Source organism: Rhinolophus hipposideros (genome assembly GCF_964194185.1).
Source record: "Rhinolophus hipposideros genome assembly, chromosome: 3".
Lineage (NCBI taxonomy): Eukaryota > Metazoa > Chordata > Mammalia > Chiroptera > Rhinolophidae > Rhinolophus > Rhinolophus hipposideros.
Genome location: NC_138049.1, coordinates 92579481 through 92606966, shown reverse-complemented (window position 1 = coordinate 92606966; position 27486 = coordinate 92579481). Strand labels below are relative to the sequence as shown.

Here is a 27486-nt window from a genome sequence, read left to right as displayed (position 1 = left end):
TTTGCCATCTGGTGGGGAGGAGAGTCCTGGCTCTCCACTTGGCCTTCGCTGGCACCGCCCTGGCTGGGGATATGGGGTAGAGGTGGTAGTTGGGGTGCCTCATTACAGCCTGCTGAAGGTGGAAATCTAGGCTCCCTACCTGGCTTTTACTGGCACGGGTGAGGGAGGGGCCATAGTTTTTCTTTTTCCTGTGGTATTTCACTGTAGTAGTGTGATTATTGTCTGAGAACTTTCTGTCTTGCTAGGATACTTACTCTTTTGTTGGTCCTTCGCTAGAGACAGCAGGCTTTTCCTGGAGCTGTTTTGGCTCTGCCCATGGCATTTCCAGGTTTTCAGCTTTTCGAGACCTCAGTCTGGAATATATGAGGCAAAAAGAAAACCCAGTGAAAACCCATTAACGAGGTTTAGAGGAACCTGGTCTCTTAGGCTTGTGCTACCTTCTTTTCTTTACTTTTCAGAATATTTTTATCTATTTATTTAGAATATAGTTTCCAGAGTTTTTAACTGTACTTAGTGGGAGGAATAGGGAAAAGGACATCTTTCCTTAAGGGGAAATCTAGGTGGTGATGCCTTTTAATAGAGATTGTAATGCACATCCTTACTAGTCTAAAAACTCACTATATAGAAGAGTTTCTCCTTTTGGAAGTGGTGTAGGGATAGCTGTGTTTTCTTAAGCTATTGTTATAAAGCCAGTGTTCAGAAAAATATAATACTAGTTATCTTTAACAGAAGAATAGATTAGCATTCAGTAAAAGGTAAAAAGCATAGTTGATACCCTTATTTTCTTTTATGACTTGCTTGTGAATGTTAAGACATGACAGTAGCTAGCAGTGCAATTGACTAGTTATAGGCATTTAATAAATGTCAGTGGACTTTGTTCCTGATGAGTTTCATTATATGGTTGAGTGCATAGTCTGACCACCTGAGTGAGTCACAGGAAGTTGGGGAGGAGCAGGGGAAGAGCACTTACTTTCTGCTTACTGTAGAAAGCACGTTTGGTAGTTGTACAGGTATTGAAGCACAGGGGATTGTGGAGAAAGCAGAGGAATGTCAGTGAAATAAGATACCAGAAGAGGTTACTGGAAATACCAGTATTTAAAGAGTAGTGGCAGAACAGTAGTTTTGGATCTTCGAGCCTTGAAGCGTTTTTCTTGTGGGCTTTATACTGATCCTGGAGGGTGCTATAAATTATTTATGTGATCTGTTACTATATGATTTTACTGACTTTTAAAAATAAGTGGATATGTTCACAGAAGATGTCTCAGGTGTTAGTAAGTACATTGTTTCTTATATTTTAACATTTGAAGTGAAATTTTGATCCCTTTTTAAGAGTTCTCAGAACTTGATAAAGTTTTGTAGACTTTGATATAATGGACAAGGAAACAAAAGTTATTCACACAAGTATTTCAGGAAGCTGACACGTAAATAAAAATCATTTGTGTGTATTTTTCTTTGTTTTGATCTAAATTTCTGGCAGTTTTTTTCTTATTTAGAAAAAATATTTAAATTATTAAATCTGCTTGTTGTACTTTAAAATGTGTCATTTTATTTCTAGATTCCATAGGTTAAATGGTTAAGTAGACATTAGATCTTCAAATGTATTTAAAATCTTTTTTTAAAGTTACTTTTAAAACATTAAGTAGCAATATGGGGAATAAGATGATTTGATGTACATGACTACTTTGGAAGGGTTTCAATGATTTTTTAAAATATAACATTCTTTTTCTAGAAGAATGCTGATTTAGATTTTAAATCTGTTGGTATTGCACTGTTTCCATAAGAAGAATTATTATTTGAATGAAAGAAATGATAATATGATTTTATGTGACCTATATTTTTTGAATCCCTTATTTTATGAAGGTTGTTAGTTCACTTAGATCACAAAACGCAGTGATGTTTTCAAGTATTACTGTATTCACTGAGTTAGAGAAATAGTATACGATAATGTAAGAAAAGATGTGTAAGGATTTAGATTTAGTAATGTGTGCTCACACAATTAAGATCTTTCTCTAAATTCCCTAGAACAACTTGATTTAATAGCACTGTTATTTGTGGGCATGCCAAATTTTTTATTTAAAAAAAAAATCACTGAAGTAATACATGTTGAAACAAAATTCAAGCAGTGTAGAAGTATCTGTTGTGAAAAATACATTTCTTATAACTCTTCCTCAACCTCCTTTGACTTTTAGGAATTTGGTAGCTATCTTATAGACTGTTTTCTATAGAAAATCTTTTAGACTGAATTATTTGTATCCTCATCCCCTTTTATATCCTATTTTTAACACCATAAATTTAAAGTTGAGATGTTATTATATAAATCATGTTAATGTTTACCAGGGACGTAACCTGGAAGATGAAATTTTAATTTTTTCCCTTAAAGAATTAATGTTATTTCTGCTAAGCTATTTCAAGTTGTAGTAATAATTTAAAGCAGGAAGCTTGAGTGCCAGAATCTGGGCTTCTGGGGTGTCTCCCGGTTTTGCTTTTTGGCAGATCAGCTCTCATTGTCTGCTTGCTATTGTCATCTGTGGCCACAAGAGTCCAGCATCTTGGAGAGGACCTCCATGTAGGGCTGGGTGTCTTTTGAGTCCTAGATACACTAACCTTCCTTCCCTTCAATTCTTACCCTCAAACCCCTTCATCCCAGGACTGAAAGCACCAATAACATTTTTTAAATTAATAAAATTAGCGTGAAAAAAATTACCATTATAAGTTATTGGGGTATTTTCAGTTCATTTCAATCAGTGTGGAATGTCTGAAAGAATATGTTAATAGGTAAGAATTCTTTAGCGTTTTTTCCCACTCTTTCACTTGGCTGTCACTAAACATTCTTGTCATAGGAAAGGGAAAGGAGTAGGAGGCCAATATATGTACGTAACTCCCCCCTCCCTTTTTCCTACTTTTCCCTTTTACAAATGGGGGAGGGACAGTTGACATAGGGGGCCCTTTGTGAGAGGCAGCAGTTACATAGATAATAGCTTATTTGGGGGTGGGGGAGAGAATGAGTTTAGAAACTTTCAAAATAGTCCTCCTGTGTTGCATCTGTTGTTGTCTTTCTTGATGGTGTTGATACATCAGCACCTAGAAGTTACATGTTGATTTTATATTAAGGAGATTTTTCCTTGTTGGTCATTTCACTTTGTACTTAAGGTATTTGTGTGTGTGTGTGCCCAGTTTAATCATAATGAAAAGGAGAATCTGATGACTTACAGGTAGTTCTTCTGGATCATTCCTTACATACTATCACTCGTGTTCCACAAAACAAAAACTTTAGGAATGGGGTGAACCATTTTGTTAGGTTGGAAATGTAATTTTTAAAATGTGGGTCTAATGTTGACCCAGTCAAAGCTAAAACAGTGGATGTGTACCAAATAAACATTTAATCTTGTTTATTTTCCTTATTCAGTAATATCATGTTTTCATATCTTCTGATTTAAGCTTCTGTAAAGTTGGAGGTTGTATGCCTATGTGTGTAACACTTTTTAGAAATTCTGGATGTAGAATTTTAAAAAATTAAGTATATTCCTTGGATTTTAATTAGCATAAGTAGATTGTAACTGTTTAGGAACTGGGTGATGAAATAACCTGTTTCATTGAAGAAGTAGTAAAGAAGCTTGCCCTTTAATCTTGTTTTTATTCTTTGTGAACTTTGATTCTATGACATAGAAGTTATTGATGTCTATTTTCAGATCATATTCATGCACTGACCATGACCAGATAACCAAATTGTTGTTTAGATGTATTGTAACATGAAGGAATCGTTTGTGAATTTTGGTGCTCTTTTAAGTTGTTTTTGGTTAGTGCAATCGTTAAGTATCTTTGATTACCTTAATAGATGAGGAATAACTAGATTCTCTTCAATCGTTTTAGCTCCCTCATTTCCTTATATTTTTCATCTTCCTTTAATTTGCTACTTCCTACCCCTTATCTAAGAAATATTGCCAATCACTATAGCACATTCTTATTTGTATAGAAACTATCCACTTTGTATTTTTTCTTGGCCAATTTTATATTGACATTACTTATGTAGGAGGTTTTCCTCATTTGTGGAATGAGATTCAGAGTTTTCCTGAGTTTGCTTTGTGAAGCCATGATACTCTAAGGAAGGACTTTTTTTTTTTTTTTTAACTGGATCTTCTGGAGTCATTTTCAAAGTCAGGAAGTGAAGTTGGTAGAAAATAGATGCTACAGTGTTAATATGTATTTTACTTACTGGCCAATTAGATAAAAAGAAAGAAAGGGCAGAAGAAGGAGGAAACATTGGAAAGCTTTACTAACATTTCATAGGTACTAGCTCAATATATAAAATTGGCTGTGAAGATGATAGCGAAAGTAGTTCTGTGCCCAGGAACCGGAAAAGAGAATAGGTTGGTGAGAGCGAGAGTAAGAGAGATGCAGGTGCAAGTGGTGGTAGATTGTAGCAGGAAGAGTTTCTAGGCAGAGGAGGCCAGTGCCAACCTTATTTATAATTTTGTTGAGAGCCTTGAGGTCACTTGGCACTTGTGATAACATCTTAGTTGGGACTACGTGTTTGCAAGGCCATAAACCCGAGTTTTCCCCATTCAGGGTAGACTGTATACATGTATTTTAATTTGCTTCTCCCCTTTTATATCTTTGGTCCTCGGAAGATGTATTATATCTAATATTCATGGATGGGATTATGTTTCAGAGAATATTAAAGATCATTAAAATGTTTCTGTGTCTTGAGCAATATGTGATAATTTTTTTTTTTAGAAATGAGAAAAATTAATTGAATTAAGATACCATACCATACTTTCTCCTATAGTTAATTTTTATTAAAAGATAACATAAATATCCAAAGTTACATAGTTAGTGAACAGGATAGGACCAAGATTTGTACCCAGGTCGTCTGTCTCCTGAACCGTACTCTTAAATTTGGTTAAATTGGAGTTACTTTCCCAGAGGAACAAGATTTGAATGTCAAGCCAAGTTCTTGGCCTTTTGTGCTAGAAAGCAACAATAGCTCTCAGAGATACACTTTTAGTTTTTTAAAACGTATATAGCTCATGAGAGAATCAGCTCTGGCATGTTGAGATTGTAACAATCAGTCTTTATATAGATTTTGTTTTTATTAGTTTGAAAAATACTTCGCACAGTCTGAAAACTGAAGTTTTCAGATGTTGAGATGTCATGTATTAATAGCAAGTTGAAGTATTTTTCCTTGAGTGCATTACCAATAAAAATGAAGCAAGCAGTGTATATTGTAAAATATTTTATGTCTTCTATGATTTATAATTTAATCACTTTTCACAATTCTTTACAGTTTTCCCAAAGATTAAAAAGTTTCTTTTCTGATTGAAAATGATATACATTGTTAAAAAAACAAAAAACAAAAAAAGCAAGCATTAAACGTGTTTCAACAGTATAAAGAAGTCAATCATCTGAACTCCTACCAGTTAGAGAGTAACACCTGGTTAATATTGTGGTAGACACAAACACCTGGAAATACGAATTCTTTGTTACCTTTGTATGTGAAAAATATTAATATCTTCTGGTTATTGATTTGCATTTTTTTCACGATTACTTTTAATGAACAGAAATTGTTGATTTTAATATTAAATATGGTAGGAATCCAGTTTCATTCCCTATCCTCTAAATACGGAACATTAGTTTTACAAGCACCATGTATTTTAAAATTCATTTTCCCCCTCACTTTTTTGTCTGTTGTAAATCAAGTTTTGTCTGTTTATGGGCTTTCTGTTTGCTTCCTTTAGTATGTCTGTTTTTATGCCAGGACCACACTGTCTAATTTATAGTGTCACATAGTTTTTCTTTGTATCTTGGTTAAAAAAAAAAACGCCCTCACTTTCTTTTTCCTGAAGTATTTTGGCTGTTCTTGGCCTTTTGTTCTTCTATACAAATTTAGAACCTGTTTATTCAATTGCTCTCCCAACTCTGTAATACAGTTTTGGAATTGCATTGCATCACTACATCGATTTTAGGGAGAATTGATAGCTTTGTGATACTGAGTTTTTAAAATCACCCAATATGGCATCACTTTCCTTTTATTTCCTTTATGTCTTCCCATAAAATTTCATACTTTTCATGAAGGGTCGTATGTCTTTTGTTAGACCTATGACTTAGAACAGAGTTTATCAAACTATGGCCCCTGGGCCAAATCTGATGCCTCCTGTTTTTGTAATGTCCATGAGCTGAGAATGCTAGCTAGGAATTTTATAAGTAGTTGGAAAAATCAAAAGAACAATACTTAATGACATATGGAAATTATATGAAACTGAAATTTTATTGTCCATAAATAAAATTTTGTAGGTGCAGCATGTTCATTCAGTTAAGTATATGTCTGCTTTTGCACTACAAGTGGCAGAGTTCATTGTTTCAAGAGTTGGTACGGCCTGCAAATCCTAAAATATTTTACTATCTGGCCCTTTATAGAAGAGGTTTGTTCCCCCCGACTTAGAATTATTGTTTGTTTATGTATCTCAGAGTGTCTTTGTGTGTTGGGGTGCAGGTGGTATGTCAGCCTCCCTTTCTTTACCTGTATCTCCAATTCTCACAAGACAAACTTATGAGTCATTGTTACCCAAATATGTTGCATTCTTTAAATTTGTGTGGGCAGAGAAAAAGGTTGAAAACTGTTGTCATGTTTTCTATAATAATCACTGTACCTGTGTTTTGATATTTTGTATTTGAGAATTTAATAAAGTATAACTTAATTTGCTTAGTTACTGATTTTCTCTTATAGGAAATTAAGAGAGAGACAGAATCCAAGGATGACAATTTGCCCATCAAACGGGAAAGGCATGGGAATGTAGCAAGTCTTGTACAACGAATAAGCACCTATGGACTTCCAGCTGGAGGAATTCAGCCACATCCACAAACTAAAAACATTAAGAAGAGTATGTAAATAACTCATTTCTTATTTAATCAAGTCAAAATGTAGCTGTTCATAAATTATATTAAGAAAAATTAGCTCAACTTTTGCAGCTGACTGCAGAAACCTCTTCCTTATTCTCATGTTATCAGTTACTGGCCCATGTAGTCATTCATGTGATAATCAGCGCGAGCTACAGACAGCTATCTGTGGGAATTATAAATTACAATATGGGGCTTAGTTTTCTTCTTAGTGTTACAGGCTCTGCCAAATAGTTAACACTTGGCCTTAATTTCATTTTAATGCTGTTTATTTAATGAGATGCTTAAATGTCCATTCATCCTTAAGCACTATAGACACAAGAAATGTTATAGTACATTTATTTAGTGGTTGGACATCTGAACACATACATTCAGTTTTCCAAGGTGGTTGGCCCAAAAGAGTGCCATTTGAGTATTTGGTACTCTGTAGATATGTGAGGAGAGCAGTTTGGCATGGGCGGGGGGGAGAGCACCATTCTTGAAATCACACACGAGTTAAAGAGTCTATCTTATTATCTTAGATCATTCAAACTCTTGGGTTTTATTTTGCTGGTGGTGAGAAGGTGGTAAAATAGACAGGTAATATTGCTGTCCTCAAAGACCTTATTATTTGGGGAATGACTTATAAAAAAGTATTAAACATTGAACATGTACAAAGAAGTACAAGGGATATGGGAGCAGATTGCATTTTAACACAGTAAAAGCTGAAGCCCCTTGAGAGACTGAATACTGATTACTGTGTTTGCTTTGATGTAATTGGTAGTAAATGAGTGTTGAACCGTATTCATCTTAGTTCAGGGTCTTTGATGTTGTGGTCTTTAAATCTCTTGTGGTACCTCAGGCTCTACAGTAAAGACATTTTGTTTACATACATTTCACAAATGTAAGGAAAAGGTGTGGATTTTATCGTCTCCTTGCATTTCAACTTGTTATCTTTTCTATGCTGCTGTCTGAAGTTTGGAGAAACGTCCACTTTCTGGGTTGTATAAATCCTTTGTTTATTTTCATAAAAGAGAACCAGATTTTCATGAAAATGAAACATGACATGGAGACAGACCAATTAAAGGGTTCTATGTCTCCTTTGTTTCCCAGTAAATGCAACATACAAACAATATTCAGATATTACTCATAATGCTTTCAGCCCACTGGCTGAAGATGGACAGTTTTAGGTGTTCTAATTGTCCTGGACTCTGAAGTTCTACTTATTTGGAGATGGGGAAATAGCTAACAGAGAATATGTCCACATCCTACAGGTCAAGTGGAGCTCTGAATAGAGTTTTTGTGCACAAGGAGAATTTTTAGGCCCTTGGAAGGGCTATTTATAACCTCTGCATATTGGAAAATCTACTTAACACTTTCTTTAGCTTCCTTGACCTACAGAGAGACAAGCTTCTTAAGTAAAGCCTAGACCAAAGGCTTCGAGGTTATTAATCTTACTCTCCTAATAGGAAAGAACACGCTAAATTTTACCTTCCTCAAGAACTTGTGTCATAATTCCTTTTCTTGTAAGAAACAAAAACTATTATGTAGTTGGTGCCAAGAGGCTTGGGGTTTTTCCTAAGGATCCTCTATAACTTGTTTTTAAGTGTATGTGCTGCAAGGACTAAATTTGTCATTTGTTGCTAGCTAACATTTAAAACAGGATGCAGGTTGTTTTTGCTTTCATGTTGCTTTTCCAGGAAAAGCGAGCCTATGTTTTCTTAAATCTGATTTTTTTTTTTTTTTGGTTACTGTTAGTTTGCATCATATCCTTAGTTCACAAAATAGACCAGTTCTTCAAAAGTGGTTCATTGTAATGTTAAATAGTAGTGGACACTACTAACCCATACTGTTAATAAAATGTATTTTAAAATACATTAAAACCATTATGAAGGTTGATAATGATAAACACTGCAGGGTGAATGTTTAATTTAAATCTCTGCGTGCCAGGACAAGTGAATCTGTATATGTTGAGTTTTGTCTAAGCAACTAAAAAGGACAAGTTCAAATAGATAATATAATGTTAAATACCTGGAAACTGTACTTGTTAGCTATCTTTCTCTAGCTTCTAAAGCCAAAAAAGTGTTGGCTTTTTTGTGAAATCTAGCCATGGAGCCATTGCAATTTTTGCTATTGAATGTTAAGTTAGCATGGTAACTTCTTTGGTAAAACAAACTTGTATTTTCTAGAGCAAGCACAGAATAATGTCAATTACGCAGGACAAAGTTGATTATTACAAGTTGCTAAAGTTATAGAAGAGAACAAATTTAAATTTCTCATAGCAAAAACAAGTAGAAGTCTCCCGTTACTGCTAAGACCCTTGTCAAATCAGGCACAAAGATAATGGCGTAGAGTACTATACTTAGAGAGTCAAGAGTTGACATCTTTCACCATCACAACTCTATATAAACAGTCAGTGTAGAATATTAGTAAATATTTAACTTTATATTTGAAAGAATGGATGTCAGATGGGAATCTATTCTTGGCATGTGTGAGGAAAGACATCAGTGCTTGTGATTTTGTATTATTAGTGGAAATTAATGCTGCAAAAGTGATTTTTCATCTAGTTATTTTGAATGTAAAAGATACATTGGAGTTGATGCTGATAGATCACTAGTAGGTGTACCCAAAGAAATGATATTGCTAAATGAAAAATTAGTTGACTAGAACGCCAATCAACAGTGTATCATCCCTAGAAAACAGTTGGTAGCAAATAGTGTGCCCCTTGATTGAGTTAGCACTGAACAAAATAATGAAAATTCTAAACAGCACCAAAATATGGTCACTGACAATACATCTTTACAGCTCTCATTAAAAAAAAAAGAAAAAAAAAAGGGCGCATTAGTTCAGGCTGTGCTCTTTGACATTAAGCTCTTCTGACTCATATGAGGAAAAAGATTCAGTCAAAGGACTTTTCCCCAGTACAGCCTCTCGAATAAGGTAGGGCGTTCTAACTCTATTTTGTTTTGAAAATTTCAAAATCTTACAGAAAAGTTGAAAGAATACTTGTGCAGTGAACATGGTATATACCCTGCACCTAAGTTTGCTACTAACATTTTGTCATGTTGGCTATCTCTATATACATATACAAATACATTTTTTTTTCAACTGAATCGTTGAAAGTACATTGTAGGCAGGATACTGCATTTCTACTCATATGAGGTTTTTCTTCACGATAGTGATAATGATGATATTTTCTAATACTTTGATTCCCTTAACCAAATGGTATGTCTCAGCAATATGGCTGGCAGCTTGAGCAGCCTGAATCTTTGATTTAATAGCCTAAGTATTATGATTTTTTTATTGTTGAGGGTAAGAAATAATAAAGATGCAGCCATATATAAAATGGCTCAATCACTGTATTTTTTAATGTTTGATGATTTTCTTTGTTTACTAGAGGAGGAAATGGATAAAAAAAGTTTTTGATATTAGAAACATTTAAATGTTGCAATAAAATCTGAAGCTATACTTTCCAGAACCAAATGGAACCAAAAATGGATCAGGAATCCGTTTGTTGCTATCTCTAAAAATTCAGCACTCAATTTCCCATTTCTGAGTGTGGTATGCTCTTCATTTTACATTTGATGGAAAGATTGAAAGCAATAATCTTTAGTGAGAAATGGTTCCATAATTTAAGAGCTCTGTTTGATCTGAATATTTAGTTCTGTTTTTTTTAGAACCATGAAATACCATTATTGATGACCTACATTTGAAAATTTAGGATTTTCTCTTTTAGTAGAAATATTAAGGAAAGTAATTACTGAGTGAAATTTCTCACAATTTGGTTTTGTTTTTTATACAAAACATTTCTAAAAAGACTTCTTGAAGAATTTCAATGTTTATGTGCTGAATGCCTTAATGCATGTGGGTAAGAAGGCCATGAGAACAGTATTAGTGTGGGCAAGCAACTCTGCCAAATAAAGCTGGGTATAGATGATTCAACTCACAGTCTAATGGGCAAACATCCAGTTACTATAAAACAGGGATTATAGTAATAATTACCACAGAGGGTTTTAGAGGGTAGGTAAATTATGTAAGGAAGTACACGTTAAGTAAATAATATAAGAAGTGCTTGATAAATGTTTGTAATTGTTGTTATAGTGTTCATACTATTTAGAACCATATTAGAGACACATAATGTGCAGTTACGATTCCAGTGAAGGGGTGGTTTTATACTGAGGTTGTCAAGCAAGGTGTTTTTAAGCTTTCCTTTAGCATATAGCCTTCACATGAAGATTGGGGAGTATGCCATTCCACATAGAATTGCTACCTTTGGAAGACCAATGGAGATAAGCAAGTAAGGGTATTTTGAGGGAACAAGGATCCAACATGACTGGACTCCATGAGCTCTGGTGAAGCACTATCATCTGTAAAGGAAGCGGCATGATATATTGGAAAGATAAAAGACTAAGGAGTCAGAAGTGGGTATAATTCTAGTTTTGCCTCTTTTTTTTAGCTCTGTGATCTTGGACAGATTATTTAACTTCTGAGTTCCTCGTTTCTAATTGGTGAAGTGATAAGTTTTTATCATCTGTTGTGTGGGAGGTGTTTGTGAAAGACTTACATAATACTGGTACATAAAAGACGTGAAATACGGCTTTGCCTTTTCTGTACTACCTCCTTTATCTTCTTCCTTGTTAATAGCTTTACTTATAAAATATTGATATAAAAAACTTTCTTGATACTAATTTGTTTGTTGATCTGAAAAGCTGTATCGAGGTTACTTGTCATAAGAAACTACTAGTTGTGGTTATTTTTTAAATAGATTTAATTTTCACACATCCTTTTATTGACAACTCTGTTATTGCATATATTGCTTTATTTTTGTGTGTGTGTGCTTCGCAGAGGTTCTGATACATTGTAGAAATTAAGGAAATCTTTATTGACCAATGTGTATGGATCTACGACATTTGAAATGTGAAAAATCTCAACATTTCTTTAATTGTGCTGCCAATTAATAGATGAGATTTCAGTATAGGCCGTCATCTCAATTTAGGAGTGAACCATATTTAAATATGGCATCATGTGAAAAAAATTAAAAAAAAAAAAAGGTTCACATTTCGTGGTAATAACGAGTTGTTTAGATGTTTTTATCCAGTTGGCTCTTCTTTGAAAAATTCCTTTGCAAATAATTTTGCAAACTACTTTGGAAAAAAACTACTCAGTGGAAAATTATGCTTGGTGTTAGGGGCAAAAACAGTTTTGGGTTCAAATATAACCAGGTTGCTTGAAGTTAATTGATAAGCTTGGAGGCAGAGGGGCTAATTAATACTTTATTCACTTTAAATCATTTTAAAAGTTATTGACATTCATTAAAAGCCTAGCTATATTTTCTAAAGGCCTAAGATTATCAGAATAAAATATTTTCTTTGAACTGCACTCTGAGCAAATAAAATTTTCTTTTCAATAATATAGACAATCTGCCCCCTGTTTATGAACTTCTATTAACTACAAAGAACATATTTATGAACACATTTTCTCAAGGTGACTTCAACTATATTTAGGGACTATACCTAGTTTAAGAGATGAGTTTTCTTGCAGTATGCATAAAACCATTACTCTTAAATTATTACTCGCAAATTTACTCTGAGACGATGAAAAGTGACATTTGAAAATTTTTACTGTCAACTGTAGGTTAATTATAAAAGTATGGTCAATGTTACTTTTCTTTAGTTCTTTTTATTGTAAAACATTTGAAAAATCAGACACAATTATTCCTTTAAGAAGCAGGGAACTATTATTACTGGGTTGTAATTTTATTTGGAGACTATAGATTCTTTTATCCACTTTATTGTCATGTCTGCTTTGCACCACTGTCAGGGTGTTGGTTGCACGTAATAGGCATTTTTTGATGTTTTGAGGGTTCCATTGGATTTAATCCTTCTGTTCTGGTAATTGCCTAGATCCATAGAATGTCAGAGCTGAAGTAACTTCCTTCCTAATAATGTGCCTGAAGCGGGATAGCTTTAGTTTTTTATTTTTGCCTCCAGTGATGTTTCAGGCTTAATTTGCTTTAGGGACCCACTTGTTCATCTTTGGTGGTCTGGGGTATCCCCACAGCATTCCTCCAGCGTCATATTTCAGATGAATTAATGTTTTTTTACATCAGCCTTCTACATTGTCTAACTTTCTCATCTGTACTTGGCAATTGGGAATGCAATTGGGGATGATCTTAGCCTGGGTTTCTAATAACACGTCTGTATTCCTGATGATTTTCCTAATTAATTCTTACACTGTTGCCCTTCCGAGTCTCAGCCTTCTCTTGATTTCTTTAAGTAGCAAAAAGTAATGCTTTAACCAACGATACCTGGTCATCTATCCATAGCTGCTTTAATGTTTCACTTTTAAAGATGATAGTGAGTCTGAGTTCTCAATTCTTAGAGTTTGAAAGAAGCTGAGGACCACAAGCCTGGATAGTTATAAATGATCATACTTGTCTAAATAAATGAAGCTCATTTGAAAGGATAAAATAAATTATTTTTATCTTCACCTATGTGAGTTTGTTTTATCTGTCAAAAATAGAACTATTAAAGAAGATAAAATATATTTTATTTATTTTTATTTCTTTTTCTTAATTGGGGTGACAATTGTTAGTGAAATTACATAGATTTCAGGTGTACAATTCTGTATTACATCATCTATAAATCCCATTGTGTGTTCACCACCCAGAGTCAGTTCTCCTTCCATCACCATATATTTGATCCCACTTACCCTCATCTCCCTCCCCCCACCCCTTTTACCCTTTGGTAACCACTAAACTATTTTCTGTATCTATGAGTTTTTGTTTGTCATTTGTTTGTCTTGTTCTTTTGCTGTTTTTGGTTTATATACCACATGTCAGTGAAATCATAGGGTTCTCTGCTTTTTCTGTCTGACTTATTTCGCTTAGAATTATACTTTCGGGATCCATCCATGTTGTCACAAATGGTCCTATTTCATCTTTTCTTACTGCCGAATAGTATTCCATTGTGTATATATACCACAACTTCTTTATCCAATCATCTATCGAAGGACATTTTGGTTGTTTCCATGTCTTGGCCACCGTAAACAAAGCTGCAATGAACATTGGAGCACATGTGTCTTTAGGAAAATAATTTTAGAATTGTGCATTTTGCCTTTTTTTTAACAGATAACTCTTAAATTAGTACATTTTAAGGATGTAGTCTTAAAATTAACTGGCTTGGAGGAGCTGTCTTTGATAAACTTGTGCCAACAGTGTCTTTTTCTTTTCTTTTTTAAAGATTTTATTGGGGAAAGGGAACAGGACTTTATTGGGGAACAGTGTGTACTTCTAGGCCTTTTTTCCAAGTCAAGTTGTTGTCCTTTCAATCTTAGTTGTGGAGGGCACAGCTCAGCTCCAGGTCCCGTTGCTAGTTGCAGGGGCACAGCCCACCATCTCTTGCCAGGAGTAACCTTTGTGGTTGAGAAGAGGATGCGCTCCAAGGGAGCCATCCGGGAGCTCAGCTCAAGGTTCAATCTTAGTTGCAGGGGGCGGAGCCTACCATCCCTTGTGGGACTTGAGTAGTTGAGCTGGCAACCTTGTGGTTGAGAGCCCACTGGCGCATGGGGGAATTGAACCTGCAGCCTTCGGAGTTAGGAGCATGGAGCTCTAACCGCCTGAGCCACTGGGCCAGCCCTGCCAACAGTGTCTTTTATTGTCTCTTTCTAGTCTCAAAATTGGCAGTGGATAATTTACTTCTGTGTACTTGGTGGGACTTGCTGTACAGATTTCATTGCCTGGAGCCTTATATCTTATTTGTAGTTGGTTTTAATTTATTTGGGGATTTGTAGATTGTGGTGTGGGGGCAAGGTATAAAGGTGTTATTGTTTGTTTTAATGATCTTTCTTAACTTAATTTTTTTATGATCCTTCCTTTAGAGACCAAGAAGCGTCAGTGTAAAGTTCTCTTTGAGTACATTCCACAAAATGAAGATGAACTGGAGCTGAAAGTGGGAGATATTATTGACATTAATGAAGAGGTAAGGGAAACATGTTAGAGATAAAGCAGCAATTAGAATTGATGCTCTGGTATTAGAAGAATGCTTTGTAAGAATACTAATTTTTTTGTTAAAATATGTTTTGCACGTTTTATTTTCTATAAAAATCTTAGGATATAGACTTTAAGATGGATCTTGCAAGAATTAATGTCAGGTTGTCTTAATCTGTAGAAATAAATCTTAACTTATCTTGCTATACTTTTTTTTTTGTGTATTGTATTTGTGTTTGTTGTCTTTAGGAGGAAAAAATCTTTAAGATTAAAATAAGTATTATCTCAGTAGCTAAGGATTTAACTAATCCTTTCACTTGATTCTGAAATAACTTTAGGCACAGTGCAGTAAAATAGAAGGAATTTTACTTTTTACATAGCAAAGGAATACAAAAACAGAATCTTTAAAAAGCTTTGCAGCTTTTGAATTACCACATTCAAATATTAACCAGATATTAACCAGATATTCCACATTTTTAACCAGATATTAACCAGATATTCCACATTTTAATATCTTAGAATGAGATTTAAAAACATTTAAAAATATTAATACTTTTCATATCTCTGCTTTTACCATTAAAGGAATATTAAAGGTTTATTTGTCAGCTGAAGATCTCATTTTCGGAGTATATATTTTGGTATATATTGTCACAGGGATTAATTTGGTGTCATAACATCATGTAATGTAATTTGTCACTTATGTTTATGTTAAATTCCAGTGTCCTTATATAAAAAGTGATCGTTTTATTTCTGCCAGGTGGCAATAATAATAATGCTTATTGAGCCTGTATTTTGTCTGAAAAACTATGCCAAGTGTTTTACATTTATTATTTCCTTTAAATTTCTAAATGACCCAGAGATAGGAATTTGTATGCCAATTTTTCCTATGAAGAGATTGAATCACAGAAGATAAGTGATTGGCTGTTCCAGTGACTGTTGATGCATAACATGCCATCCCGAACCTGATGGCAAAGAACTGTTTTATTAGGTTGATGTGTGTGGGGCTCAAGAATTCAGACAGAGTATAGCAGGGATGACTTGTCTCCTTCTGTAATATCTGGGGGCCTCAGCTGGAAAGTTTCAAGGTTGGGTGCCGGTGGAATCACGGGAAGGCTCTTTCACTGACGTGTCTAGTACTTAGAAGACTTGAAAATTAGGATCGCCTATGGAGAGCCATTATGTAGTTTCTCCATTTGGCTTGGCTTTCTTACTGTTAGGGGTGGGGTGGTCCTCAGGATAGTCAGATTTATTACATGGCAGTTCAGGTCTCTTAAGTGTAAGCATTTTAGCGAACATGGAGGTAGCCTTTTACAATGTAACCTTAGAAGTGATAGTGTCACTTTCACCACATTCTGTTGGTCACAAGAAAGTCATAAGCCTGCAAGATTGAAGGGGGTGGGGACAGAGCCTACCATTTCTTGATGGGGGGAGTGTCAAGATGACACTGTAGATGAGCATGTGGTTTAGGAGATCTGGTTTTGCCCATCTTTGCCCAAGTTCACATGCCTGGCATACAGAGGAGCCAGAATCCACAGTCTGTTTTTGAGTCGGCATTCTTTACTACCCTACTACCCTGCCTCTTAAGAATTACTTAATTAATAGGGATCATAGGGTTATTTACCCTAATAACCAATTCCTGCCAGTTTGGGATTCCAGGTGTAGATAATAGTTTGCTGATGTTTCTCTCTGTTGTGCCTGTTCCAGTTTGGTCTACATAATCTCGACCACGTCTAGTTTGAAGAACTCACAAGCCTTTGGTGCCTCCTCAAGTCTGCTAAAAATGCTGAACTTTTCGCACTTATTACCTTCCATTTTTCCCTCAAACAGCTTGTCTTCTAGCCACCTCAGCTATATACCGGGGCTGCCAAAAAAATGTGTATACGTGACTTGTATTCATCTTTTGTTATTGGTATATATTGAGTATTACAATTTTAATACAGTTTTTTCCTTTCTTAAAATGTATATACTTTTTTTGGCTCCCTCTATATATCATGAATTGAGTTTTTTATTTTTCACGTCACCATATTTTTCGCCTGCTTTGTACCTGGAAAATGCTTACTCAGCCTTTAATATTCAGCTCTTTTGCCATTTTCCTTTGTAGAGTAGGCTTTTTGGATTCTTTTAAGCTCTTCTAAGCCCTTCCTTTGGGCTCCTAGAGCAGTTTGTTCATACTTTAGTTGTAATACCTCTTGTATTCTAATTATCTGCGTATTGTTTGCATGTCTGAATAAAACAATCTAAATAAAAAAACAAACAATAAACAAATTTCTCATATTAATATTTGAATCTTTCCCTAGCAATTAACATTCGGGCATAATGACTGCCTGTTGAGTGAATAACTTACTCAAGTTTGTCATTATGATGAGGTGAAAAAAGTTTTTTAAAGTATTTTAAACAGAAAAAAATAGCTTTCCCACTTATGATATTGCATGTGCAGAGTGATTTTTGACAATGAATAGTTTGCTCTTTAAAAAATTGTTTTACCCTTTAATATCTCTTAGCCTCCTTAGTAGAAATGATACATTTTAAGACAGTTACTAAATATTATTACTAAGTACCTTTATGAAAATTTGGTAACCTTATTATTAGTAAATGTAAATCTTTTTCTAAAGAGTTTGGTTTCTGAGGATACTTCTGGTTGGGGTTGGAGGAGTGTTTGGTAGAACCTGGCATCTGGATTTTTAAAAATAAGTGATTCTTTTTCATATCTGGGTTAAGACTCACTGTTCAGGTAAAAGGCTTAGTAATTTTATGTGCCCTTTAGAAAGTTATTCTTATATTCATCAAACTTATTGCAAATAAAAAAATTACAAATACTTAAATAATATGTCATGAAAATTATTTATAAATTACAATTGATTACAAGTTCTCATTGTAAATGTTGCAGAATGCTGTTGATATATGACTAATCCCATATAATTAATCTAATCCATTTAGATTTAATCTATTTAAATATATATATATTCCCCATTGTGTTTTCTTATAGATTTAAAGGGATTATTTCAGATCATTAACTTTGTGCTCATTCATTTCTGTAGCTTAATTTCCCCATAGAGGGAAGATTTTCATTTAAGAGAAATTTTTATTTTTGAGTTGTGAACTGTTTCAGGTAGAAGAAGGCTGGTGGAGTGGAACCCTGAACAACAAGTTGGGACTGTTTCCCTCAAATTTTGTGAAAGAATTAGAAGTAACAGATGATGGTGAAACTCATGAAGCCCAGGAAGATTCAGGTGATTATTTAAAAAAATTTGATTAGATATAAATAAACCTTATATATGATGTAGTGTTTTTTTTGTATTTTTGGAAACTCTGTTCTTACTTTTGAAATATGAGCGTCAGTTTGTCTACTTTTTAAAAAAGCAACTATGACGGACTTAAAACGAACTAAATATCTAGGCAAATAATTTAAGATATTTTTTCTCTGATGTCTGCTTTAGCCGTTAGTACTCTGATTATGAAATGCTACTACTTAATGTTATTTAATTTCTTTCCACTTAAGATACACTTAACATACAATTTTGATCAGAGTTTACAAATGTCCTATCTACTTTAGATTTTTTAGAAATTAAAAATACCTTCCCTTTGTTTTTTTTCCATATTCTCATAATAGATTTTGTTTTCTCTGTGCAGCTAGAGTGTCATTTAATAATTTTATGGTCTCTGTCATTTAGAGATTTGCCCACAAATTCATCTTCAATTTGCTCACCATTCAAAAGTATAATTGAGAAAATTTTGTCCCAAAGCTAGATTTAAATTTTTTTACTTTTAAAAATTGCTGTGGGATTTAGGAGAATTTTTTTTAAAGAAATTAAATTTATAAATGGTAATGCAGTGATAAAGAGCTCTTTTTCTTTATGAAAAAATAGTAGTGAGCATGTTCAGGCATTCATGCTTGCATTAACTCGTATTATTTGGAAGTTTTGTAGTGATTAGATAGATTCATAGCTACTGATGGGTACACATACAACCTTAAGGTTTACCAGTATCACTGTTCTTTTTTTCGTTGCCAGAGTAATGTCAAAATATGAAGACTATTGTCTTGGTCCCTTTGGGCTTCTATAACAAAATACCATAGATTGGGTAGTGTATGAACAACAGAACTTTATTTCTCACAATTTTGGAGGCTGGGAAGTCCAAGATCAAGGCACCAGCATGGTCAAGTTCTAGGTGCATAGCCGGTGACTTCTTACTGTGTCCTCACTTGGTGGAAGGGGCATGGAGCTCTCTGGAACCTCTTTTGTAAGGCCCATTCCTGGGCTCTGCCCTCATGACGTAATCACTTCTCAAAAACCCTGCCTCCTAGTACCATCACCTAGGGAGTTAGGATTTCAACATTTGAATTTTGGGGGAACACAAACATTAAGACCATAGCAGCTATATATCATTCCAGCGGTGCACTTCTAGTTTTTAATCTACCTTTAGATGGCTCCCATGACGGCTGGGAGTATGTCTTAGTGATCTTTGCTTAACTGTAGTTTCTTTGTTTGCAAAATGGGAATAATTTATACCTGAAAGGGTTCTTATATGAATTGGCAAGATAGTTTTTAAGCATAATGCTTGCAACATAGTAGATTGTTTTGAACTATTAGTTTCTTTTGTTTCTTCTTTGTGAATACTTTCAATATTAGAACTCACGTGGGAAAGCATTATGAGGTTATGTGTAGAAAATGGGTTTATAAGCCTCAGTGTACTTAATGGTAATTTTTTTGGGAGAAAAACTCAATTTTACATTTACTAGATAATATAATATTAAACATAATTGATAAAAGGTATCTAGAAATCATTGAGTTTATTCCTCAAGTTTATGTGACGTGTTTTTAGTTCTACCATGTTAGACCTTATTAAAACTTTGATCCTCGTTTATAATTATGGTTTGTTTGCATATAAAAGACTTGTGCAGTTATTTTTTTTCTTTTTAAGAAAGTATTCAGCCTAGAGAAAACCAAGTAATGAAATGGTAGAATATGGCAAGAACTGATAAAGTAAGCTCACAAACATCTAAATGTAAAAATTGTAGTACAACGCCGTTTTATATCAGAGAAAGACTGAGAAATTACAATTTATATATTATTTCTACATAGAGTCTTCTTGAAAGAACCTGAACTTCAAAGTTTCTGATTCTGAGCTCTTTTCCTATGTACTTTTACGCACTACTTCTCACCTTATAAATCCATTCTTTAAACTTCAGTAGTTATTTTTTTGAAATATTTTTTTTAATTTGGAGAAAAATTACAAAAAATAAAACAAAGAGCTTCTGTATACTCTTTACCCAGATTGACCAATTGTTAACATTTTGTTCTACTCGCTAATTTATCATTCACTTTGTATTTATATATCTATTTTTTTCCGTTACCTTTTAGTAATTCAGTGTATATTTCCTAAGGACAAGGACAGTCTCTTATATAACTACAGTACAATTATCAAAATTAAGACACTTAATGCTGACAATTTTATTTATTCCACATAATATATAGATTTCTTTAATTGTTCCAGTATATGCTTTATATAGCTAGCTACTTTGTTCTCTTTGACGATAGCATGCAGGGCATTTATTTCTCGGGTTTCTTTCATCTAGAATAGTTCCCCAGCATTTCTCTGTTTTTCTTGACCTTGGCATTTTTGAAGCATTTAGGTTGGTTATTTGGTATAATGGATCCCAATTTGGATTTTTCTTCTGACTTTTCATGCTTAGTTTCAGGTTATATTTTATGGAGAGGACTACAGAATGATGTCTCCCTGCATTTTTATCAGGATGCACATTTTGTCCGTGTGTTTCTTATTGGTGATGTTAAATTTGATTACTTGGTTAAAGCTGTGAGTTTACTGTTTTTTTTTCCTTGTAATTGATAAATGTCTTGTGGGGAGATGCTTTGAGACTGTAACTGTCCTATTCCTTATCAGACTTTCACCCAACAATTTAAGCATCCATGGATAAATTTTGCCTGAATCAGTTATTATGATAGTTACAAAATGATGATTTTGTTTCTCCATCATTCCATCTCGGTTTAGTTCTTACATTTTTCTCTAAAGAACTTTTCTTTCTTCCCAGTTTGTTTATTTACCAGTGTGGATTCTCCAGTGGTTTTATTTTATTCTCTAGGTATTAATCTGTTATTATTTATTTTGATAATCTGTCATTATTATTTATTTTGATATTGCCATATTTGGCTAGTCAGAGCTCCCTTAAACTAATTTCTGTGAAGTTTTTACAAAAAAAATTTACTTTATTGGAGTTATAATTTACATAAAGTAAATTCTGCCTATTTAAAATATATTTGATGAGTTTGACAGATATATACATTCATGAAAATCACTACCACAATAAATATCCAGAATATTTCCATCACCCCCAAAATATTCCTCAGGTCCCTTTGCAGTCCATCTCTTTTTCTGTTTCTGGACCCAGGTCGTCATAGACTGCTTTTTGTCATTATGGGTCAGTTTGTACTGCTGTGTCCTTCTGACATATCTCCATCATTTTTAGAGTATTTCCTTACTTTGTGATACAAGATGTTCCAGGCTCATCTTGAACTTTCCCCACTGCAGTCCTGGAATCAGATGCTTATCCAGGAAACCTTGCTTTCTTTTAAGAGAAGGAGCGTGGTTAGACATTGAGATCTTAGTTCAAGTGTTTTCATTGCTTCTGGTGGTGATACTGCTTCTAGGCCTTCTTAGTGGATAATACTGGGGGATACTTGTTCTCTTCCCCCCCCCCCCCCCCCCCCGTATCTCTTTACCTACTAATTCATCTACCTCTCTACCTGCCTATTCCTGCTGGTACCGCAAATTCCAATTTAATACCACAGTACATTTTAGTCTGCATTGATTCCATTTTTAAGGCCATCAGCCATAGAGATGAATGAAATGTGTAATTGAGTTTGTTATACTTCTAAGGGAATTTAATTTTCTTACAGGTTTTAGTAATACTTTCAAGTCCACACTTATATTGTCTGTGTATATTTGCTTTTATATTCATTCATTAAATAATTAATGCTTAGAAACAACAGTGTAATCTTTCATATTACTAATAGGTTGTGATGAGTATGGGAAAAACAGCATGAATTCAATTTCTGAAAAGTTGATGTAGAAATGACCTTGGAATTTTAGAAAGTGATGGATAAATATGTTACTTTACATAGTCATAAAATAGTGTTAATTTGTTCTAGGAACTAAACAGTATAATGAGAGATAGGAATAATGAATGAGACACTGTGGAAAAATTGCCAGTTGAATATAAATAATGCCAAATTTTCAGGTAAGGGTTTTAGGAATCAATTCAGTAATAATAAGAGAGTGAAGTTACAAATTAGTTTGATGAATAGTTTTAACTATACTCTAAGTTTTAGGATAAAATACATGAACTTAGGAAGAAGTAGAGGCCAGTTTAATCAAGTAGATATTTCTTGAGCCTTCTCTGTGCTAAGTGCTGTGTTGGTTTTGTGAGGGAACAGAGTTCTCTCTGTGGTCCAGAAGCTTAAGTTCCAACATAAACAGAATATGTTGTTTGCCACGTTTTTTGAAAACTTCACAAATTTTCTTCTTCTCAGAAATGTTCCAGGAAACATTAGAAATATAATCTTCAGCTCTGACTGCAGCTATCTTAGCTAGGATGTTATTTTATAAACTGTTTTTTTTTTCCACCTTCTAATTGTTTTTCCCCTTGTTTCCACTGTATAGACTTTGTTTGTTTGTTTTGAAAATTGTTAATTGTTATAAAAAACACATAAAATATATCATGTTAATCATTTTTCTTCTTTTTTTTGTATCTGGTAACAGTTTTTTAGTATAAAGTTTTGTAGTGTTGTGTATATTCACACTGTTGTGCGACAGATTTCCAGAAACTGTTTCATTTTGCAAAATCAAAACGCTGTACCTGTCAACTGCTCCTTCCCCCTTTCTTCCCCACCCTCTATCCTCTCTGCCCCATCCCATGGTTCTGTTTGCTGTTTCTATGAATTTGACTACTTTAGATACCTCATATAAATGAAATCATATAATATTTGCCTTTTTGTGACTGCCTGATTTCACTTAGCATAATGTCCTCAAATTTTGTCCATGTTGTAGCATGTGACAATTTTTTTTCAGATTGAATAATATTTCATTGTATGCATGTACTACATTTGTTTAGCCATTCATCCATTGATGAATGTTTGAGTTGCTTATGCCTGTTGGCTTGTGAATAGTGCTGCTAAAATATGGCTGTGCAGATATCTCTTCAAGACTGCCTGCAGTTTGAGTATATACCCAGAAGTTGATTTGCTGGATTATATGGTACCGTGTGTCCCCGAAAATAAGACCTAGCCGGATGGTCAGCTCTAATACGTCTTTTGGAGCAAAAATTAATATATTATAGTAAAATAAGATCAGGTCTTATATTAATTTTTGCTCCAAAATATGCATTAGAGCTGATTATCCTGCTAGGTCTTATTTTCGGGGAAACACGGTAGTTCTATTTTTAATTTCTTGAGGAAATGCCATTTTGTTTTCCATAGCAGTTGCACGATTTTACAATTCTGTCAGTGTAAAGGGTTCTAATTTCTCCACATCCTCAGCAACGCTGTGGTTTTTTTTTCTTTTTATTAGCCATCCTAATGGGTATGAGATGATAATGTCATGTGATTTTGGTTTGTGTTTCTCTAATAATTAGTGATGTTGAGCATCTTTTCTATGCTTGTTGACCATTTATATGTCATCTTCGGTGAAATGTCTTTTCATATCTTTTGTTTTTTAATCAGGTTATTTTTGTTGTAGCAATTCTTTATATATATATTGTTTACATACTTTATATGCATTGATCCCTTATCAGGTACATGATGTGCAGGAATTGTCTCTATTCTTTTTATTGTATCCTTTGATCAAGAAAAGTTTTTAGGTTTAATGTAGGTAGTCTCATTGTCTATTTTTTCTTTTGTTGCCTGTGCTTCTAGTATCATATCTAAGAAATTACTGCTGTGTCCAAGGTTACGAAGCTTTTCCCCTGTTTTCTTCTAGAAATTTTATAATTTTGGGTTTTATGTTTAGGTTGTTAATCCATTTTGAGTACATTTTTGCATATGGTTTAAGAAGGGGGTCCAGCTTCATTCTTTTGCATGTGGATATCCTAGTAGCATTTGTTAAAGAGACTATCCTTTTCCCATTGAGTGGCCTGGCTACTTGTTGAAGTTCATTTTGCCATTCTATGCAGACTTTTACTGTGGCACCTACACCTGTTGTACATGTTTATATATCTTTCCTGTCCAGTAGGCTGTCAGCTATTTATAGGCAAGACTATTCCTTACTTTTCTTTGTTCCCTCACTATGTGGTATAGAGACCTCCAAAATAAATTATGATCTGCATAATTTTTATTTGAGTTTTATACTTTCTCTCATTTTACTTACATGACTTTTTACAGTTCCAGCATTTTGGGAGGGAATAGTGTAAATAAAATTTCGTAATTTATGTATAGAACAGGTAGCCTTCCATCATATCAATTGATTATGTCATCTCTTTCCTGTGGCACAAGGGAATGGTACTGGTTATTTGTAGGGAGAGTAGATGAATCTCTTATGGTTAGCTTACCTATATGAAAGCACTGTGTTATGAAAACAAAATCAAACGTGTATCATTCAGGATTTGTGGGTGACTTGTATTCCGAATCTGTTATACCATCTTGATTATATAGAGGGTGAGTATTGGTTTCTTCTTATTTTGTGGTGCATAAACACCTCTGAAAAGCAGATGAAAGCTATGCACTCTTTGAAAATTATATGTAATAATCATATCAATAAAATTTTACATTATTTCATGAGGTTTATAGTTTATAAGGCCACACTATATATGTCACATATGTATGGCTAGATAATACATTCTCCTGGTTCAAAATTTAATACGCATCTTGAAAAGATGTATGTTAGAATAATTGTCTCCATTCAACGAGTCTTCTCTTGTGCTCTGTATCAGAAAGGATTTGTGCTTTCTTGTTATCCTCACAGTGTTTGTTTTTGCAGGTACATAAAAACATATTTCCTGCTCTTCAAACAAAAGGTAGCATAATATGTTGTTCAGGTTATGCTGCAGTGAAAACAACCAGAAAATCGTAGTGGCTTAAAACAACAACATAGTCACTTAGGGCTTAGGCTTAGTGGCTCCTTTTCTGACACACACTTGAAGGCTTGCAGAGGCAGGGAAATAGGAGCATGGCTTGTAAAACTTCTGCCCCAAACTGATACATGTCACTTCCACTAACATTGTATTAGTGTATTAGTGTATTGGACAGTCATGGCAATGCCCAAGTGCCCCAGATGGGCATATATAATTTTCCTGCAAGGAGTGGCACCAAATAGTTGTGAACAAGAAAACTGTCTACCATATATATTATAATGGATCTACTTTTAAGAATCCCTTATTTATAGTTTGTTAACTTCTCAAAGGAGCTCAGATGTATTTTTAGCTTAAAACTAATGTAAAGAACATGAACTTCATGGCTATTTAATATGAAATGGTAATGGCCCGTAGCCTTCTGGATGGTCCAAGTTTCCATTTTTAAGTTGCCTCCCATTTCTAAGTATTCTTCCACTGTATATATTCTCTAGCTTTGCAGTGGACTTTTTAATGTTCTGAACTTTTCTAAGGCTTTACTCTATGTGAATTAAAGAAACAAATAGTTGAATCCTTTAAAAGCTTGTCTTTTGTTTGGTCACCTTCTATCTAGTGTCTCTTTGGAATTGGTACCTCATATAAAGCATACCCTTATTTTTCAGGTGCTATTTTTCAGTGAACGTGGCATACTTGGCAAATTTTGAAGCATAGTAGATACTAGTTCTTCTCCCACCAATTATCTTATTTTTACTCCTTTACCCTTTTTTCCTCTTTAATTTCCTTGCTTTTTATGTGGAGGTAACCATAATTGAATAGTAGTGGCATGATAATGTGTTAAACAGAGCAATTTTTATTACTCTGAGTTAGGGTGGGATAGGCTTGAGATGCTGAAATCACCCTTCAGTGTAGATGCTGATTCCACTGAAGGTAGAAAATCACTAAGATTGGAATAAATAGAGGAGTCATAACAAATAGATTTACTATTTTATGTTAACTTATTTGAGAACATTTGGTATCATTTCTGAAGTCAGAACTTATATTTTAAGGATGTGTAAAAACAATGAGAAGAAACATAAGTACTGAAAGCGTCTGACTTAAATTTAATGGTACACTTATTACTTAGCAAACTGTCCCCTGAATTACTTATGTTTCATAGGTGTTGGATCCTCTGATATTTATTTCTAACATTTAACACTTGGTATTAATTGAAGCTTATGTTGAATGATTTTTATGATGCCATGTAAACTGAGCACTTAAAATATGTAAAAAATTTAAGTCCACATGAGATCACTACAAACAAGCATTTAAATTTGAATGTAGTTCATTATTTTTATAAGTACTTCGGGCATTTTCATGCACTGTTCAGCCTTATTTGAGTTTTAGTAACCTTGTAGAATTGTATCTGTTAAAAATGTACTTCCTTGCTTGCTTAACCCCTTTACAATAACAGTGCATTCTAAATGTAGAGCTTTGTGATTACGGAGTGGTAAGTCAGTGGTTTCAGTGCACTATAATTCCCCCCCCTTTTTTTTTAACTCTAATTTTTAGGCAGAAAGCTTTTACATATTGATTTGAATGCCAGGAAATGAGTGCTTTATAAAGACTTTAGAACTTTAGTGATAAAAGTAATCCTTTAAATTACTTTTAAATCCTTTAAACATAATCCTTTAAATTATAATTTAAGAGTTGATCTTTCGCATTATGACTTAAAGAATTGATGTCCATTCTTTCTGTGTCCTGACAAAGAGCTGTCTATAATTGGTATTTTGACAGTCTTTTTAATCAGTAAAATAGTGTGTGTTTCTAGTCACTGTTAGAAGAATTATAGTCCATTGTACATTATAAAATACTATTATTTTTTTTTGCATTCCAGTATTGGAATGCCATGTCCACTACAATTTGATTATTGTACATAGTTTCTCTTTATACTTCTTTTAATCTATAAACTGAACTACATGTGGAGGGAATGAGATTCACACTATAGGTATCATGGTTAGTGTCAACGGCGATACATCAGAGTTAGTGCTGGGAAGTGGAGGGAGAGATATTTGACTTTTGATTTCTTCTATTAAAAAGGAGAGATGCTAAGAAGGAGGTGCCAAGTGGAGAGGTCAGAATTCTGAGGAGACTAAAAAGGTCCCAACAGAGATTGTTAATTGTTTTGAGCCATGCATTCCTCTAGGCTTTGCTGGGCTGCTAGAGAGATGAATACATGGCACAAAATGTTTAAGAAACCCTGATGGATTGTTCTTCAGGAATTTTGTTCTCTTATGAGTAGAAAGAATTCTTTTAGGAGGAGTCAGCTGAGGTTTCATTTGATTATTCAGGCTCTGCAAAAGGAGATACAGCGCAGTTGGCAGTGAGGCACAGGATCTTCGTGGAATGGTGGGTGTGCCAAGGCTGGTGGACAGCAATGTGGTGGTCGGCAGCTTAGTCTCCAGGAGTCAAGGGGGTACACAACTTACCTCGGGGTCTGTAACCCTGTATTAACACTCACCTTGATCCTCCTTCTGGTGAGTAGCTGCAAAGACTGTTCTTGGCTTTGATG

General features: G+C 34.1%; 1 protein-coding gene across 1 annotated transcript in view; it reads left to right on the top strand.

Moving 5' to 3' along the window:
• The window catches only part of CD2AP (CD2 associated protein), a 111003-nt gene that overhangs the window by 32953 nt on the left and 50564 nt on the right, over positions 1 to 27486 (top strand). Inside the window, exons 3-5 of the mRNA XM_081032300.1 lie at positions 6725 to 6878; positions 14752 to 14852; positions 17970 to 18090. Coding sequence (XP_080888426.1) covers positions 6725 to 6878; positions 14752 to 14852; positions 17970 to 18090 — 376 coding nt within the window. The remainder of the gene's footprint in view (positions 1 to 6724; positions 6879 to 14751; positions 14853 to 17969; positions 18091 to 27486) is intronic.